This window comes from Cololabis saira, chromosome 7, assembly GCF_033807715.1.
Source record: "Cololabis saira isolate AMF1-May2022 chromosome 7, fColSai1.1, whole genome shotgun sequence".
NCBI classification, from domain to species: domain Eukaryota; kingdom Metazoa; phylum Chordata; class Actinopteri; order Beloniformes; family Belonidae; genus Cololabis; species Cololabis saira.
In genome coordinates, this window is record NC_084593.1 from 44,734,758 (window position 1) to 44,755,531 (window position 20,774).

General features: G+C 43.0%; 1 protein-coding gene across 1 annotated transcript in view; it reads left to right on the forward strand.

Annotated features, from left to right (window-relative positions):
- LOC133447408 (F-BAR and double SH3 domains protein 1-like) overlaps positions 1-20,774 on the forward strand; it is a 42,606-nt gene that overhangs the window by 16,839 nt on the left and 4,993 nt on the right. The window contains exons 9-16 of the mRNA XM_061726080.1: positions 3,408-3,530; positions 7,770-7,865; positions 12,262-12,378; positions 13,060-13,164; positions 14,457-14,612; positions 16,378-16,506; positions 17,271-17,354; positions 18,351-18,517. Of these exons, the coding sequence (XP_061582064.1) occupies positions 3,408-3,530; positions 7,770-7,865; positions 12,262-12,378; positions 13,060-13,164; positions 14,457-14,612; positions 16,378-16,506; positions 17,271-17,354; positions 18,351-18,517 (977 nt within the window). The remainder of the gene's footprint in view (positions 1-3,407; positions 3,531-7,769; positions 7,866-12,261; positions 12,379-13,059; positions 13,165-14,456; positions 14,613-16,377; positions 16,507-17,270; positions 17,355-18,350; positions 18,518-20,774) is intronic.

Sequence of the window (20,774 nt, forward strand, 5' to 3'; positions counted from 1 at the left end):
CCCGCGTTAACGGGTCCCCGACGGGCGTCGCAGCTGGGGAGATCCGCGAGAAGGGCCCGGCGCGCGTCCAGAGTTGCCGCCGCCATCCGCCGTACCCGATCCCCCCCACCGGTCCGCCTTCCGCGCGGTGCCGGACACCGCCCGACACCGCCCCGCGAAAACCCCGCCCGACGACGCGGGGACGCCGCAGGACGAAGGCCCCGCCACTTACAGCGCAGCCGCGGATGTGACGGAATACTCAGAGCGCGCGCGGGGGGCGGGGGGAGAGAGAGAGAGAGAAAAAAAAAAAAAAAAACTCCCAGGATTCGAAATGAAGATTCGAAATGCGCATTTTTAAACGAATATCGAATTTTTGGATTTCGGTTCCGGTTCCAAAATTGGAACCGGGTTTCGGTACCCATCCCTAGTCCCAATTCCCCCCCTACCCCTACTTTTCATCCCTTCCCCTAAATTCTGTGCGTTCCTGTGAGGGTGGTGGTGTCCCAATTCCTCTTTTCACCTAGGGGTAGTGGGGATAACGAGGTTTAGTTTGTATCAATCTAGCCCTTCACAGCGAGGGATTTCAGATACTGACTCGCCGACCGAGGGCTAGAAAAATTTCCCAGAATGCTTTACGTCATCATTTGCAGACTGAATCAAACAAAAAAACATGGCGGACATTTTCTCATTTTTAGTGAATAAAATCAATATTTTTAGTTAGTTTCTGCATAAAAATGCGTTTTGATTACATTTCTAGCGAGAAATATATATCTTACTTTCATAATATTCACTCAGTGAATGTACATAATCACTCGCTTGCTCGTTGTTGCGTTGTATCTTCGGATCTCGCCAGAATAAAGGCTGATTTATGGTTCCGCGTTACACCAACGCAGAGCCTACGGCGTAGGTCACGCGGCGACACGTGCCATACGGTGCGCGTCGCCGCGTAACCTACGCCGTAGGCTCTGCGTTGGTGTAACGGGGAACCATAAATCGCCGGTGGCTCTTCTCATCTCCGAAAACATCGGAGCAAATTTCTTAACAGGTGTTATTTGGATAAACTGAGCCCAGGTTGGGGATCTTAACGGTTAAAGATAAAAAATAAAGTGGCATATTAACAGCGCTACAGCTGAAATTAAAACAGCTTTTATCTCTGGGCTTCCTGATATGGTGTGACGTATGTGCAAACGTAACTACGCAGTCTCTACGTACCCGAACATAAACCACGCAGTGACGTAGCAAGTGGTGTCCCAATCCCTAGGGAAGATTACAAGGCCCTACCCTAGTGGCTTCATTTTTAGGGGTAGTGGTAGTGAGTGAGGGCTAGTGGTAGTGAGTGAGGGCTAGTGGTAGTGAGTGAGGGCTAGTGGTAGTGGGTGAGGGCTAGTGGTAGTGAGTGAGGGCTAGTGGTAGAAAGTAGGGGGTGTATTGGGATTGGCCCAAACTCTTTATTGTTGTCTTGTTGTGTCACTGTGCACCAACAACTTCATGAAGAATCTCGTTGATGCAGTATGACGATGCTATGGCACTCACAGAGCTGCTGTCCTCTTCTGGCTGACTTTCTCTTGGCCTCACATATATGAGTGGGACAATTTGATTTTAGAAAATCAGGTTTTCTAAACCTTTACTGGATTAAGGAGATCCAAATCCATTTTCACAGCCATTGACATTCTACTGAAATAGTGACTTAAAGAAACTTTGTGCAAAGCAGGACACTTCATAAAATGAAGAACATCATCGACGACCCTGAACTTCCTCTTCACCACACAGTGACTCAGCAATGGAGTGTCAAGTCAGAGGCTTCTTCAATTTCGCTGCAACACAGACCGCTACAGGAGATCCTTCACACCTCTACAGGAGATCTTTTAGACCTCTACAGGAGATACTTTAGACCTCTACAGGAGATCCTTCAGACCTCTACAGGAGATCCTTCACACCTCTACAGGAGATCTTTTAGACCTCTACAGGAGATCCTTCAGACCTCTACAGGAGATCCTTCAGACCTCTACAGGAGATCCTTCAGACCTCTACAGGAGATCCTTCAGACCTCTACAGGAGATCCTTCAGACCTCTACAGGAGATCCCTCAGACCTCTACAGGAGATCCTTCAGACCTCTACAGGAGATCCCTCAGACCTCTACAGGAGATCCCTCAGACCTCTACAGGAGATCCTTCAGACCGCTACAGGAGATCCCTCAGACCGCTACAGTAGATACTTCAACCTCTACAGGAGATCTTTCAGACCTCTACAGGAGATCCCTCAGACCTCTACAGGAGATCCTTCAGACCTCTACAGGAGATACTTCAGACCTCTACAGGAGATACTTCAACCTCTACAGGAGATCCTTTAGACCGCTATAAGGGAACCTTCACACCACTACAGGGGAACCTTTAGACCGCTACAGAATATCCTTCACACAGCTACAGGGATCTTTCAGACCACTACAGCAGATCCTTTAGACTGGTAGAAGGGATCCTTAAGACCAGGGCTCGGCAACCCTAGAGACCCTCTAGAGCCGCATGCGGCTCTTTAGCGCCGCCCTAGTGGCTCCCTGGAGATTTGTCAAAAACGTTTGACCCTTTTTTTTTCCTTTTTTTCTTCTTTTTTTCCTTTTTTTCTTCTTTTTTTCCTTTTTTTCTTATTTTTTTCCTTTTTTCTTCCCTTTTCCTTTCCTTGTTAATCTCGACATTTAGATTTTTTTCTCAATATTTCGACATTTTTTATCACGATTGTACTTCAACATTAAGCTCAAAATTTCGACTTTTTTCTCGAAATTTGGACTTTTTTCTCGACATTTCGACTTTTTTATCACGATTGTACTTCAACATTAATCTTGACATTTCGACTTTTTTCTCAAAATGTTGACTTTTTTTCTCGACGTTTCCATTTTTCCCCCAAGTGCATAATTAAAAAAAAAATCTTCCCCCAGTTATAACTAATATAGATACATGCAGCATGTGTTGCCTTCATTCTAAGGCTTATACAAGACTTTTCATTTTTTGCGGCTCCAGACATATTTGTTTTTTGTGTTTTTGGTCCAATATGGCTCTTTCAACATTTTGGGTTGCTGCCCCCTGATTTAGACCGATACAGGAGATCTTTCACACTGGTACAGCGGATGCTTCCTGCCCACTGCTATAAACCTCTAAAAGGATTCTCTGAAGAGTCTTAAACCATGAAAGCTACTGCTACAATTAATTTCCATACGGGAAATAATTAAGTATTTTTGAATTGATCTGAACTGAATTTAACAGATAAACAATGCTCCTAGAGGATGTGAGCATTTGTTAGTACAGTATACTGTGCTGTGTGTACATTTGAACTACAACGATATCGTTCTATCAGTACAAATTTAGTTTGAGTAAAATATTTGTGAAACCAATTTCACACGTGAAAAATGACTTCAGTCCTCTACTTTCCTCGCCAGCAAATGGACGGTGATGTTTATGATAATTTAAGAGACCACTTCACCCTTCTGTGTGGGACAGAGATGGACAGCAGTCTGGCTACGCACAAGCAGTTCAGCAGGATATGGGACAGTGTTGCCAAGGTACGTATGTGTGATCGTAGCCGTACAAACGAGAGATTTCTCTTCCTGTACTTGCACGCTGGACCAGCTGAGTGTACAACAGCAACACATTTGTGATAGGGGCACAGAACATTTAGCAGTGAAGCACTGCAATACAATAAAACTTTATTGTCACTCATTATTATCATTAGACCCACATCCACAGAGATGGCTGGAGCTAGTTCCACTGTATAAATCAGGTAACATGAAGAGAACCAGATTCATGTGGTTAAGAAGGGAGCTGTGTTCTATATCCATGTGGTATTTTTCACCAAGACCTCAGCAAGTTGTGTCAACTTTTGATAAAAGAGCATACTGTCACAGTTGTGGAGGATAGAGCCCAGATGCAGCAGACCAGGAGGCAGGAGTTACAAAAAATGTGTGTTTCTTTTAACTTGAAAGAAACAAAAGCACTGCTTAGCAGGATTGCAAAAAACAGGGGCCTCATTTATAAAAGAGTGCGTAGGATTCATACTAAAAGTGCATGTAAAGCCAAAAGCCAAAAATGGCGGGCGCAAAAAAAAATCCGGATCTATAAAACACTTGTGTTTATAAAACACTTGCACACGATGTTCGCTTTATAAATCACAGTCCAGCTGGAAGGTTTCGCAGCTGAATTCGCCTCATACCCCGCCCTCTACACGCCCACTTTATACCATAAATGGGCAATGCAAAGTAGTATTTGCATATGAATGAGCCTGCTGAGCATGCACAGCGCCACCTGCAGTCTGTTTCTGCTGCGTCAGGATGAATGAGACGTGTCGAGCCACCGTGCCACTAAATTTCACGGAGACTGAGATCTAGATGTTGTGGATGAGGTGGAGGACAGGAAAACCACATTATTTGGTGGTCACAGTAAAAGTGGAAAAAGTATATAGATAGTATAAAATAAAGCGAGTGAGTGGCAGCACGCCGTTGCTGCGCTAAACGCCGTGAGTGCCCCGGCGCAACAGGGGGGACATGTCCCCCCGTCTTTTCAAAATCATGTTTTTGTCCCCCCCACTTTTTACAGTTTAAAAACTAGCGGTAGGATCAGCCTGTAATTGCAAATCATCAAGACACTGTGCGAAGGTGATGTGAGAACGGCCCGGCAGCCCCGCTCCCGCTCCCGCTCCCCCTCCTCCCCTCTCCCCTCAGTGCTGCTCAAGGCTGATTTATGGTTCCGCGTTACACCAACACAGAGCCTCCGGCGTAGGTGTGCGTCGCCGCGTAACCTACGGTGTAGGCTCTGCGTCGTTTTAACGCGGAACCATAATTTAGGCTTACGCCCGCGCGTAAAGGTTTCACGCGTGCGTAAAACTCATTATATATATATAAAAAAATCTGTGTCCCTTTAGGGGCTCCGTAGAGCCCCTAAACGCTCTACGGAGCCCCTCATTTGTTCTGTCCTCAGTCACTCTACGGTTGTCGCGGTGGGTGAAGAGGAGGTTCCCGGCGTGTCCTGCACCGCGGCTGCAGCAGCAGCACCAGAGTCCTGACTGACGCTGAGCTTCAAACACAGAGGACACGATCAGCGCTATTATATTATAAGTCTTATATGTGATGACATTATTAAGAATATGACATGAATCATTTCACCACCTCACCACCTGCGTCGCCAGTTCCCCATATCTTAAGCATGTTCCTACCGTACCGTTGCCGTAGGGATACGCAGATTTTTCAGTTAGTTTTTTCTTTTTAAATCCCAACCTTTGGGTAGAAGGTGGCTTGCGCATCTTTCAAGCCCTGTTTTGTGCGCAAGCAAGCTTTATAAATGAGGCCCCAGAACATGATAAAATCCAAACTAACCTGACCTGACATATGAAGGAAGGAAACAGTATGGACCGGCAGGGAGCAAGGTAAATAGATATAGCGTATTTTCGCAACCATACAGCGCGCCGTGTGGAAAGGCGCAGTCTCAGTTATGTGTGCCATTTCTGTATTTAACACACACACACAGCGCACCGAACGAAAAGGCGCCGCCTACACACACAAATGGCATGATCGGGCTGATAGCAGGAAAACTGCTCAGCGAGCCGCACGAGCCGGGCGCGCAGTTCTCTGGCCACTCTGGCCCGATCAGCGCGATCGGGCTGCAGATGAAGCCCGACGGACTGAGTCCTGACAACTGTTCCACTTTCTTCGCAGTCAGAGTCACTTTCCGTGCCATGCGGCCCCTCGGAAATGATGCCGGCTTTTGCAGCCAAGCACAACAGTAAACGATGGAGCCCGCCGCCGGGCAGGCCGACCTCCCCTCCCCGGGGACTCGTCGGCTGCCGCTCGGCCAGCGGTTTCTCCGGAACGCACAGTATTTCTCAAAGCGCTCCAGAGGGAGCCGCGGTGAGAGCCCCCGACAACACACATTCAGCGCACTGCGTCATTGGGCGCGCGGCACATTTTGCATTTCCCGCCTAATGGTCACGAAAAAATACGGTACACCGGTATAACCTGACCTCACCAGACAGTCACCAATCTAGCCTTGACTCATGGTCGTCAACTGTGGGTGGAAACTTAAGTGTATAAAGAGATGGTTGACAAACTATCGTAACTTCACGTTTACTTTTTCTCCACATTTCTGGTGCACTGCTTCCCAACTTAAACACATCTGATGAAATGGAAGTTCATAAAAAACTCTCTCTTTGTGACCCTTCACACATCTCATTCCATCGTTGCTCTGACGCTTCTAACGGCGGGAAAACTGACTCCTGCAACTAGACATGAGACATTTCTCACCTCCTTTGAGACGCCTTTGGGAGAGAGGTGGAGGGGGAGGGGATACCGCCAGTGTAAACAACACACCTGGATATGGAATGATAGAGGACATTTCTACTCTTTCTGTGGGAGGAAGAGGAGTAAAATGTCCCTGAACTTTACAAACAGAAATGTAACATGAACACATTCATGAGGCAGCAGGCGAGGTAACGGCTAACCCTGGATTCACACTCAAAGAGCCACCGGCGTCATAGGCGTCCGGCTGCAATTCATTGTCTATGAAAGCGCTGCGAGAGGCGTCGGAGGCCACGGAGGCCAACAAACTTATTTTATCAGGAATTAATATATTTAATCCAGCAAACTGCCATTTTTGCTGATTTGAATGCAGTTTTTACCTGAACTGATCATGTTAAACAGTAACTGATGGTTGAGGAGCTGGAGGGTCTGAACTATTTTATTTGCTACATCGATCCAACGCAAAATAATTAAAACCCGTGCTTATTAATCACAAAACACAGTTTAAACATCATGACCAAATCCTCTCCGACCCGTGGTGTCAGTGATCACCGCAGACAGACTGCAGCTTCATGATGGTTGGTGTTGATCCAGGACCAACCTGGTTAAGGATCAAACTCACTCTTATTTACACGGAAATAACGCTGAAATATAAAGAAGGCTTCCAAAAGTGTGATCCATGGTGAAAGAGGAAACTGAAGATGTGCAGCTATGTATATATATATATATATATATATATATATATATATATATATATATATATATATATATATATATATATATATATATATACATATATATATATATATATACATATATGTAGAGCAGGGGTCGGCAACCCGCGGCTCTAGAGCCGCATGCAGCTCTTTAGCGCCGCTCTAGTGAGCTCTAGAGCTTTTTCAAAAATGTTTGACCTTTTTTTTCTTCTTTTTTTCTTCTTTTTTTTCTTTTTTCTTCTTTTTTTCCTTTTTTCTCTTTTTCCTTCCTTTTTCCTTTCCTTTTTAATCCCGACATTTCGACTTTTTTCTCGACATTTCGACTTTTTTCTCGATATTTCGACTTTTTTCTCGACATTTCGACTTTTTTCTCGAAATTTCGCCTTTCGCCATTTGCCTTCATTCTAAGGCTGATACAAGACTTTTCATTTTTTGCGGCTCCAGACATATTTGTTTTTTGTTTTTTGGTCCAATATGGCTCTTTCAACATTTTGGGTTGCTGACCCCTGATGTAGACTATATGCACTTTGTTCCTCCAGTTCTGCAGCTTGAAGGCCTGCTACTGCAGGCGTCGGCAGACGTTGGTGTGAATCTACCATAACACTTTCACAGATGTTTGCTGGAGCTCACGGGTATCTGAGCTTGTTTCCAACGCCCGTGTTGAAAACGTCCCCATGCTTTTGTCCGCTTGGAGAAGGTGTTTCAGTGGTTCATGACAGCTGTCAAAGAGGCTGGCAAAGGTTGCAATGATGTTTTTCTCTGTGAAGTTCATGTTTTCCTTTTTCTTTATCTCTGTCAGGTGACCAGAGAGAGGAACGTTCAGCAGTTCCTGCAGGAATCTGCTTCTTTCACCGAAGCGTGTGACTTCAGCTTCCTTCCTGCTGCACTGGATCAGGTGACACTAGGCCTGTGTTGAAAAAATCGATTTTCCGATTCTAAATCGATTCTCATAATAATTCCTAAAAATCGATTTGTATGTCCAAAGATCGATTTTTTTTCATCATTACATTACAGCTTTTGGTATTTTTTTGTTTATGCCCAAAAAAGGAATGTTTTGTTGGACACAAGAATAACTGGTGCCATGTTTTTGCATTTAAATATGTTTAAACATATGAAAACATTAAAGTTTTCAGTTCTAATTGCATAAATTGTCCATATTTAATTACTTTATATACTGTCTTGGGGTTACATTTGCATAAAATGCTAAAAAACCAAATTCTCAAAAATTAAAAACCAAAATAGACCGAAAATGGAAAAAATTTAAACGGAATGTGTTAAAAAATAAAAGCGATTTCTGTTTCCTCCCTGGATCTGTTTGGTAATTCTGCCCCACGATGTTTCTGAAAGCAGTTCTATCAGCATTCTGGGAGCTGATTGGTCCTTACAGCATCATTAGCTGCAATACTTGCTGTTTAATCTCAATATAATACTAGTAGTAATATGTTGCAGAACTACAGTCATATCATTCATGCAGCAGCTAAAAAACTGTTTTAATAACATTAACCCAAATCAATATCGGAATCGAATCGATTGGATCGAATCAAATCTTGATAATCGATTCTGAATCTTAAGAATCGGAATCGATTCTTGACATTTGACTGGATCCCCAGCCCTGGCAGGTTCTATGGAGGCCAGCGGTTTTGAAGGTTTTGTGAATTTGAAATAGTTTGGGGGGTGAAACGTGGCTTCGTGGTTGGGATTGTGATTAGATTACGGTAAAACACAGACTAGACTACGGACTAGAGTTCAACATTCAACCCCTCAGCTGCGTTGGTTGGCGCTCGCTTTGGCATGAGGTCAACGCCTTGAAGACGCCATTATTCAGATATGTGAGCGGCTCCGCCTGGATTCAGGGTCCCCGCTCTGAAGCTGAGGGAAGGGGAGGAAACACATGTTTAGCTTTACATGGGCATAGAAAGACATAGGGGTAAATCCACAAAGAACAGATTGCGCCCGCAAATAGCGCTGTGAATTGCGCTGCATTAGCGCCCGCAATTTGCCCCGCTTTAAGGTCCTATTCACAAAAGATTTTGCTCTAATGATATACCGGAGCAAACACGCCCATAAAGTTTTGCGGCTGAGTGCAATTTGCACTTGTCTGAGTGAGCGGAGCTGTTTCCAGTGTTCTCCATATTTCAGCACACAGATTGGTCCCTAATGAAAACTGCAGAGAGCACAATAGCCTCAACTTTCACGTATTTGTACTAGTATTTCGCATGCAGATAGATAGATAGATAGATAGATAGATAGATAGATAGATAGATAGATAGATAGATAGATAGATAGATAGATAGATAGATAGATAGATAGATAGATAGATAGATAGATAGATAGATAGATAGATAGATAGATAGATAGATAGATAGAACTTTATTCATCCCCAAAGGGAAATTCAACCGTCCAGCAGCTCATCAAAACATAAACATAAAAATCAACCACACTTCCATTCAGACAATACAAGCACATTCATAATATTAAAATAAACATATAAGGTTTTTAAACAAATATCATGTAAAGTGCAAACTAAAATATAGTCCAGTTGTGGCAGAGGTGAGTGTGTGAAACTGATTTCAGGACGAGTTAAACAGTCTTATTGCTGCGGGGACGCAAGGATCTCCTGAACCGCTCAGTGCGCAGTGAGCGGAGGCTGCGGACCCGACCGCTGCAGGCAAAGCAGCAAAAAAAAAAAAAAAAAAGCAGCAAAAAAGAGTGCACTGGCCACCATCGTGTGGTAGAACATAGCCATCATCTCCACACACACATCAAAAGACCACAGTGTCTGTATGACATAAGCTAATGAAATGTCAAATGTTAAGAGGCTGTGCGCATTTATGCACAAGGCACAGCACCAGTAACTTCATTAACACTGGATCGGGATCAGATCAGGATCTAATGGTAATTCATGTTCTTTGTTTTGCTACACACACCTACAGGTCAGCTGTTAAACACACACATTCTAGATTTATATGTTTATATGGTGGAATTGTTTGTAATAAAGCAGCCCCTTATGTATGGATGAATCCTGAACTCCGTCCTGTTACTTTTATTTTTAAATCCGATAAGTCCACAACCCCACTTGATCTGACTGTCTACAGTCATGTCTGACTGTAGACAGTCAGACATGACTGTCTACAGTCATGTCTGACTGTAGATTTCACCCTTAATATCATTCAGTATCACACAGGCTTGAATGACATTGAAGAGAGAGAGAAACAGAGAGATGAGGAGTGACGAGTGAGTTTGCGCGCAGTTTAATACACGCTTCTGAAACACGGTATTTGCTCCACTATTTTTGCGTGTGGCAAATAGCGTTGGCCTTTCTGAATTAGGCGCTTTTTGCAATGAGACTTATTTGCATAGAAAGGGGGCAATTTTGCGCCGAATGTACGAATATTACCTAATTTGCATGCATGCAAATGGCACCGGCGCAGACTGCCACTATTTGCTTGGCAGCGCAGTTTGTGGAGCAATTCACCCTTTGCGGGTGCTTTGTGAATTAGACGCTCTCTTTTTGTCTCATTTGCACCGGTTTAGCGGCCGCAAAAGCCGCGCAATCCTTATGTGGATTTGGCCCATAGTCTATTGCTGATTTGTTGAGTTTTAGCAGCGTTAGGCTGGTTTCCTACTCTACCTGAACTTGTTTTCAGATTAGATAAAGATCCTCTTGTTCAACAAGTGCAGGATTTAAGGGAAATAACTGACTAAAACATGAACATTTGACAGTATAAAGTTGTCCATGACTGAACTGATAAGGTAACATGGAGCCTGTTTCTGTCCAAACGTCTCCAGCGATGAACCACCAAGATTAGACGAGGTTTAATTTCATTTCATTTAATTTATTCTTTATTTAATTCATTAAAAGAAAAACTAAACGGTTCAATATAATTACAACAAATCTTTCCTTGAATGAAACAGAAAGAAGACTACCGTATTTTCGCGACCATAAGGCGCAACTTTTTTTTTTTTTTTTTTTTTTTAAATGTGCCGGGCGCCGGGTTCCGGGACCGGGACCGGGACCCGGGACCCGGTCCAGCGCGAGGGAGCAGACGGGGAGCGGGACCCGGGACCGCCGCGGTCGGGATTTTTAAAAGAAAAGCGTTCCCTAAAGAGACTTTTCCAGCCAGAGTGAAATGAAAAGGGCTGGATGGATGAGGAGATGATCAGTGGCTGAGACAGGTTTATGTGCAGCAACCCAGGGGTTTTTTTAAATTCTTTAATGCAGAAACAGAATATGAACCTTTGAAGGGTTTGATTGATGTGAAAAGTGAAATAAAATATCAAACTAAGTTTTGCTTCCGCTGTATTTTTAGCGCGTGTGTGTTCTGCAGCGTGCGTGTGTGCAGCTCGTCTCCGTAGACGGCGCCTTTTGGGTCGGTGCGCCATATGTGTGTTTTAAAACCAAAAATGACACACAAAACTGAGGGTGCGCCTTTCCACACAGTGCGCCATATGGTCGCGAAAATACGGTAAGCTTATTTTATCTGTCCCTTTTTCCTAAGAAATCAAATTTCAATTAATGTAATAATAAAGAAAAAGAAAAAGAAAAACAAATTACCCAATTTAAAGACAAAAACAATTTCCAATAAACGTAATTTAAAACACAAACAAACAAACAAAAAAATAAAACCAAAACTAAAACAAAGTTATAAAATAACACAAAATAGTTGCCGTCAAACACAGTCGTATTATTTTTTGATTAAAAGAAAAAAAATATGACAATGAAAAACAAATAATAAAAAAAGAGAATAAAAAGAGAGAGAGAGAAAAAAAAAAGAAAACCCACCTAACTTAACAATTATCATGATATTTCTTCATCAAACTGGCTTTTATTATTATTTTAAATGTAATGTTTGATTTGCTGTCTTTGGCTTCTGTATCCAGATTGTTCCATAAACTGATACCTTTTACAGAAACACAACGTTCCATTAATTTTGTCCTGAATTTTGGTTTTTTAAAGACCTCTGTTCCTTTTAAGTTATACTTATTTTCTCTTTTTTCAAATTGTTTCTGTATATTGATTTTCAAAATTTTCTTATGAGCTTTTCACATAATTTGCAGAATTGTGTGGTTCCACTAATTCAAGACATGTGAACAGTTTTAACTGAAGGAATAATGGATTTGAAGGATGACTATATTGTTTTCTACTAATTATTCTTAATTAGTAGAAAGAATTATTCTTATGGCTTCTTACGGTTCCAGCAGGCGTGTGGGCAGTTTACTTCACCTACACAACCTGGACGTGCACGTTTGTGTAGGGATTAAGTGTGTCTATCTGTCTTCTGTACACACAGGCGTCTGTTCTGCAGGACATCTCCACGTCAGGAGAGGAGGGCTGTCTGATGAAGGAGGCCAAAAAATGGGCTGCCAGGGCTGCCAAAGACTACAAGATTGTTGCTCATGGGGAGAGGGTGAGACTCCTGGACTTCTACTCAGTCTCAGGCCCCGTTTACACGTAGCAAAAACTGTGGTGTTTTCATGCGTTTTGGCCGTTCGTTTACACGAAAACGAAGCTCAAAGTCTCCAAAAACTATCAGTTCTGAAAACTCCGGCCAAAGTGGAGATTTTCAAAAACTCCTACTTCACGTTTGCTTGTAAACGGAGAGAAACAGACATTTAGGCTTCAGAACGTCACATTATGCAACAGAAACGTTTCCAGCGTCATGTGTGCGACCTGTGTTTAATAACAATAATAATTAAAGCTGCAAACAGCGATGAACGGGCCCTCGCACCCTTGTGTACGTTCAGGCGTGTTGCAGTGGAAGCTTGTATGACTTGCATGTACTGTAGATTCTTCAGGCCTGGACAAGTTCCACAGCCCAAGCCTAGGTCCCAAGGACGGCCTCCCGAACTGTCTCGCCGGTCAGCCCGACCGGAACTTTGACCATGTGTTGGCCTGAATTGTAAAAGACATAATCCACTCGCTCCTTTCTCTTTTGCCCATTTATAAATACTTAAGACTAGAAATTAAAATCTGGATGAAGCAAATGAAAATACCCAGTTGTTCCACCCAGACAGGTGTAGTCTATTCAGGTGTGGGAAGGATGAACAAGGTCTTGATTTCTCACGCCGTTGTTGCTGACCTCTGTCAGGTTCTGCAGATGTTGGCGAGCCGCCTGAAGCTCTTGTCCGGGGAGACGGGACTCAGTGTGGAGCAGAAGATAGCAGAAGTTCAGGAGAGCACCAGGAAAGCCAAGGTAGGTGCTTCTTAGGGGGATGTTTCTTTACGGGTCGAGAAGAATCCAGCATCCGGCAGGAAGTGATCCAGAAGCTGTGTACTTCAACATTATTCTCGACATTTCAACTTTTTTTCAACATTTCGACTTTTTTCTCAAAGTACATAATGAAAAAAAAAATCTTCCTCCTCTAAAATATTATTTTTATTTTTCTCCTGCCTGGCCCTAATACTCTTCCGTAATCCTCCCGTGTTTCCCGTGCAACAGTGGTTTCACTTGACACTTTATCAGGAGTTTAGTGTGGCATCAGCATCAGCATCAGCATCAGCGTCAGCAGGACTCCTTCCTCTCTGCACTCTGGTGCTGCATCGTCTCAACTGGTCTTTAAAGAAGCAGCCTTTGTAATCAACAGAGCAGAACCTGTAAAAGGGGACTTTGGTTGAAATGATCTGAAAATACTTCATCCTTCATTCATGTTTTCTGCTCAGTTCTAACAGAATGATTACGCTCTCTGGTTATTTAAAGGAGCTGTATGTAAGAGCAATAATAAAACGAATCATAAAATGACCCTGATATGTCAACAGACATTTAAAAATCATGTTCATTTCAAATACTTATGTCACTGACAACAGCACTCAAGCCAGGATATTCCAGTTTAAAAAGAGGAGTTGCAGCCCTCAACTGATGTTTATGTTGTCATTTTTTGTTTTGGCCTGAAGCTCCACCCTCCACCTATCTCCCAATCACCAAGTCAGTATTGTTTCTGAAGCTCCACCCTCCACCTATCTCCCAATCACCAAGTCAGTATTGTTTCTGAAGCTCCACCCTCCACCTATCTCCCAATCACCAAGTCAGTATTGTTTCTGAAGCTCCACCCTCCACCTATCTCCCAATCACCAAGTCAGTATTGTTTCTGAAGCTCCACCCTCCACCTATCTCCCAATCACCAAGTCAGTATTGTTTCTGAAGCTCCACCCTCCACCTATCTCCCAATCACCAAGTCAGTATTGTTTCGGCATCCGGGTTGCCAGCTCGGCTCTAATTATGGCAGCCATGGCAGCCTACGTTCCTGCTGCATTCTGCAGCCTACCTGGCAACCTCTGGTCGGGGGGAGGAGGGGAAGGGTACACGCCGCTCAACAATATTTTGAAAGTGACTGCAGTACCAGTTTTGGACATTTCTTACAGACGGCTCCTTTAAATGCAGAGCTTATGTTTGGAACATTCAAGCAGTTCTGCCTCCAGATGATGTTGGAGGACTGACTGCTACGTTGTGAGTGTGTGTTTCCCTGACGGAGAGGCCTGGTGTTTCAGCTCAGCGGGGTGAAGGCCGAGGCTCGCCTGGCGCTGCTGGCAGAGAGCGTGGCAGGAGTGGAACGCTGGCGCCGCAGCGCCATGGACCAGGCAGAGGAGGAGCTGGAGAGGGAGAGGAGGCTCAGCGAGCAGCGGAGGTCTACAGGGGACTTTTCAGTATGCACACACACACACACACACACACACACACACACACACACACACACACACACACACACTCGGATTTCTGATCGTATAAGACATCATTCAGACTTTTAAACTGAATGTAAACACCTTAAAGCAGCACTATGTAACTTTTACACCTTAATCTAATATTTCATCATCATCATTGTGATGGAACATCAACTTCCAACAGGTTTGATGAACCTCTGTCATGGTCTGAGGGGTCTGTATCTCCTTCACTGGCACTATGTAACTTTGAGGAGCATGGTAGGAACCCTTCCACACTAAAAAACTACACATTTTTACGGCTTTGACTGCTTTACGGCATACGTCACTTCCCCCTCCTTCCCCATTCGTAGTCCAGACGAAAGCTGGGCGGGGCGTGGAGCGCAGAGCTCAGCAGAAGCTGGTGTCATGGCCGAAGCAGCGGAAAAACCCAAGAAAATAAAAGTTTTATCGGAGAAGGCGAAAAAAAGAAAGCGGGAGAGTAACAAGCTAAATACCCAGACAAGAATAAACATTGTCCCGGCGTTCACTCGCTGGCGTGAGCTGAAAGATGAGGAGGGATGTCCGACAAGAGAGACACAATTGTTATGATACAAATGTAAATGTAGAGTTCTATGTTCAATAAGAATCAACATTAGAATGTTTTCTAATTGTTTTCAATATTTTCACATTCATCTTGGGTTCTAGTATTTTTCCTGAGAACTGTAAAATTGTGCAGGGCTGATCTGCAAAATATAAGGAATGGGCATTCAGTTATTCACAGAACATTATCTGTCTGAAACAGCACAGGGGGCGGGGGTGACTTCACTAATAAAACCAAGTTGAACTTAGTGATTTTCAACTTTGTCATATTATATTGTTTAGCCAAAAATAGATACATTACCTCTTCACTATCCATCCTGCAAACGACCGCTGAAAACAGAAAAGTAGTTTTGAAAGTCCGTCCCGTCTTCTCTCATCAAAACAAATGCAGAGACGGGGACAGGAGTTTTCCGGCAGTACGCGCTGGTGCTCATGGGAAATGTAGTTCTTTCTGGTAAAGCATTACCGCTTTTGTCCAAAGGAGCCGCCAAACTCAACAAAAGCTGAAAGTTACGTTGTGCTGCTTTAATCCAATCTACTTCGGACCTATTTCAGACCTATATCGGACATTTAATAATAGGATAACAACACCGAGATAATCCATTCATAGTCGGAATTTTAATGCCATGTATACGGAGATATCGGATATTGCAGTCTGCGCATGCTGGAGAATTTCCTCTGGGGCTTCACCCGGAAGTGAAAGGAGACGCGTCGTTCTTCTATCATCACTGCAGCCAAAAGATCTGTTGTTCTTTTCATAAACATAACTAAGAGGTACATAATGCACGAAATGTACGTTGCTGTAGCCTCGCCCAGGTCCTCGTACGACATCTTTTCTTGTTGTTGTTAAGTGGAGGTCAACCGGAGGTGGCTCTTTGTTGAAATGGTTACCATGGTTACAGCGCCACCTAGCATCACGGAGTCAGCCATGCTCTGGACATTTATCCCATTCTCTGAACAGAATGTAAACTCAGACAAGTGATTGGGTCTTCTGGGTGTCTTCATTACGATCAGAAATCCCATTTATTTGCTGCATTTAAACATACTGACACACGCACAGGCACGCAGCTTTTCCTGAATCAGACCTGAATCAGACCTGATCCAGGTCTGATTCAGGTTCCACATGTCCCTGGTGTCTAAATTCATGACCAGGATCTTCTTGTGCTTCCAGGAGGACGAGTTGGAGCTGACGGACTTTGAAGACTACGACGACGATGGCGGAGACATTTTTGTGGAGCCTGTTTCAGCCTCGGGAGTGTGTGTCTACCCTGCAGCCTGCAGAGTCACGCTCACCTATCAGGTCAAGAACTACAGCAGGATCTGACACAAGCAATGCAGCAAAAACGTTCCCAGCAGTAGTCAGTGTTGAAAGTGTCAGGCTCTTGAAAAGATACTTGCTGACTCATCCTTAGCCGCTATTATACGGAAGAGTATTAGGCCAGGCAGCAGAAAAATAAAAGTTATATTTTAGAGGAGGAAGATTTTTTTTCATTATGCACTTCGAGAAAAAGGTTGAAATGTCGAGATTAATGTTGAAGTACAATTTCCAGAAAAAAGTCGAAACGTCGAGAAAAAAGTCGAAATGTCGAGATTAATGTTGAAGTACAATTTCCAGAAAAAAGTCGAAACGTCAAGAAAAAAGTGAATAAAGTTTAAAATGTTGAGAAAGAAGGCGAAATTGCGACTTTATTCACGAAATTTCGACTTTATTCTTGAAATTGTATTTCAACAGTAATCTCGACATTTCGACTTTTTTCTCGAAGTGCACAATAAAAAAAAATCTTCCCCTCTCAAATATTTTTTCTCCTGCATGGCCCTGATACTCTTCTGTACTAGTTTATCCCCCATGTGGGGAAATAACAGAACATCAACCATGAGGAAGAGGAGGATAACAATTCAAACTCAACGAGAGGTTAACAACACAAACGTGAAGTTTTTACAGAGTACAGCTTGGGAAGTAATCAAACCTGGGTTAAAGATTTCTATGTTTCCTTTCTTTTGGTGCGATATGATTTGTATTTCATTGAACCAATCTGAAGTAAGACAGATTTGCTCCGTGGGTAGGCTGGCCAATCAGACGAGCTGTCAGTCACAGAGGGGGAGGAGCTTCAAGTGTTGGAAGATGGAGATGTGGAGGACTGGCTCAAGGTAACGCTGTCCATCCTTTTACCTTCAGCGGGGTTTATCTGCTGCAATGCAACTCTCAGACACAAAGGGCCAGTCCCAACCCCCCCTAGTCCTACTTTTCAGCACTACCCCTAAATTTTGCGCGTTCCCGTCTTTGCATGTAGGGGTAGTGGACATAACGAGGGCTAGGGGGTATGAATCTAGCCCTTCAGAGTGAGGGATTTCAGATGCTGACTTGCCGACCGAGGGCTAGAGAGATTTCCCAGAATGCTTTATGTCATCATTTGCAGACTGAATCAAACAAAAAAACATGGTGGACATTTCTTATTTTTTAGTAAATAAAATCAATATTTTGAGTTAGTTTCTGCATAAAAATGCGTTTTGATTACATTTCTAGCGAGAAATATATATTTTACTTTCATAATATTCACTCAGTGAATGTACATAATCACTCGCTTGCTCGTTGTTGCAAAGTCTTTTCAGACCTCGCCAGAATAAAGGCTGATTTATGGTTCCGCGTTACACCAACGCAGAGCCTACGGCGTAGGTTGCGCGTCGCCGCATGACCTACGCCGTAGGCTCTGCGTCGATTTAACGCGGAACCATAAACCAGCTCCCGAGCCGGCGGCTCTTATCATCCCCGAAAACATCGGGTCAAATTTCTTAACAGGCGTTATTTGGATAAACTGAGCCCAGGTTGGGGATCTTAACGGTTACTTTTACACCTGAAAAAATATTAAAACTTAATAAAGTGGCATATTAACAGCGCTACAGCTGAAATTAAAACAGCTTTTATCTCTGGGCTTCCTGATATGGTGTGACGTATGTGCAAACGTAACTACGCAGTCGCTTACGTACCCGAACGTAAACCACGCAGTGACGTAGCAAGTGGTGTCCCAATCCATAGGGAACATTACAAGGACCCTACGCCTGTGGCTTCATTTTTAGGGCTAGTGGTAGAAAGTAGGGGGTGTATTGGGATTGGCCCAAACTCTTCATTGTTGTGTCACTGTGCAGGTTAGCAACTCCCAGGGCCAGGTGGGCTACGTCCCTGAGCGCTACGTGCACTTCCTGTGTTTCCCGGCAGACGACCCGGCTCAGCTGGACCGGTTCAGCCCCGCCTCCCCGCCCGGGGGCCGAGAGGAAGCAGGGAGTAGAGGTGAGCTCTGGAATCCCAGAATATCGTCCCGGTCTGTCTGTCTGTGCAGAGGACGGTGCAGACGTTACGGTCGCTCTCCATCATTAGTCCGGGACGTAGACGTTTGGCAAATGTGACTAATACAGTCCTGGCAAAGTCAACCAGGGCCGGTCCAAGCCTGCATGGGGCCCTAAGCAAAATGTGATTTTGGGGCTCTCTATTACTGCCAATAATACTGATTATTGATCATTCACACACCCACTATAAACTTATGTCATGTTCTTCCCTGTCATTACAAATACACTTGTAAAACTAGATGTAAGAACTTTTAGTTGTAGTTAGAATGTAATCCACAGTGATTAAGACCATGGAAGCTACAACAGATTAACAAACTTGCAGAAAAATCTTTCAATTAATATTGATCAAAGTCAGCAACGTCCCCTACTGGCCACACAGAGAAGCAACAGGTCAAAGGTCAGAGAGCTGCACAGTTGCAGCAGTGTTGTTTCCATCATCCTACTGTCAGCCTGGCAGGTTTTTACCATCTATGGTTTTTAATCTGAAATGGAGCAAATTCAGCTACAAGAGCGGCCTGGGGTTGATTTACACTTAATATTTAAAGTGATATAGTACTAAGTGATACTGAGTGTCATCTACAGTGTAGGCTACTAAAAGAAACAAAATAATCAAACAGATCATTCATAAACCATTTACTGTAAACACGTTATCTACTTTATTTCTGGTTTTAAATAAACTGCAACAAGTACAACAACAAAGTACTACAAAAAGTAGAACTATAATTAAAATCACTCAACTTAGTCTGTTAACATACTGTAATATTGTTTATGTAACAATATTAATTATTATGTTTTTGTACAATAACATACATTTTGATAATGTATGAATCATCACTCACACATAAAAAAATAATGTTATTTTTTATTTTTATTTTTTTTAACTCTTGGGGGCCCCCTAGTGGTCACGGGGCCCTAAGCAGCTTATGAAACATAATAATACTTCCAGCAGAACACTAGATGGCCCTCATCAGAGCTGGTAGAGTAGCCAAAAATTGTACTCAAGTAAAAGTACTGTTACTTCAGAATAATATGACTCAAGTAGAAGTAAAAAGTAGTCATCCAAATAATGACTTGAGTAAAAGTAAAAAAGTACTTGGTGCCAAAACTACTCAAGTACTGAGTAACTGTTGAGTAACGTGTGATTTATTTTTTTAACACAACCATTCAAACAGACAAAAGTACAAAATAATCATCTTCAGGAAAATTAAATCAATAAAATAATAAAATACATGAAAATTGATAAAAAAATTAAAATAGCTTAAAAGAATGACCTTAAAGTAAATTCAAGTACTTAAAATAAATAAAATAATAACAGAATAAAAAAATAAATTAAGCACAAGTAGCGCAAAATTTCCAGCCTTTGTACTTTTCTTTTTTAACCAGAACTAGAACAAACATGAACTCATAGAAACTCTGTGTGTGTTTGAGTCTGTGTAAATGTGACAAAACATGCAAAAACAAACATTTTTCCCAAAGAATCACCCAGTGATGTCATGAGATTGACGCGTATGTGGATAAAAGGGATAAAAGAAAAGTAACAGCTCAACGTAGCCTAATGTAGCGGAGTAAGAGGAACAGTTTCTTCTTCACAAATCTACTCAAGTAAAAGTACAAAGTATAGTGATTCAAAACTACTCCTAAAAGTACAACATTTCCCAAAACTTACTCAAGTAAATGTAACAAAAAATGTTACTACCCAGCTCTGGTCCTCTGTTCTCTTCTGGACCATGAGACACCAAACCTGCCTGTTTCTGTTGCTAATGGTTACACATCTGCACATCCCCACCCAGTGAAAGCTCAGAGCAGCCTATTACCCATAAAGCTTTAAATATTGTACATGTCAGGTTTGGAAAAAGATCCTTTTTTCTACTTCTACATCAAACGTATGAGACACTGTGAAGGAGGGTTGCTGGGCTGATGGGCTGATGGGAAATCTCACCTCTCTTTTGGCCCGTCGCCCACTGATAAACGTGATTGTCCCACAAGCTCAGATCAGATATCATGTGATGTTCTGTTCTCCCTTTGCGTTGAGTCCTTCCTGTACGTTATCACCGTTTAACAGTCAGCCAAACTCAGGTGACACTACACTTGAGCCAGGATTAGAGCGTCTTGCTCCCTTTATTTCCTTTCTTATATGGTGAAATACCACGAGTGAAACTGCAACAGAAAATAATACATAACTCAGTTTCCTTTTCAGTATGTCCCTAATAAACAGTGTTGAATTAT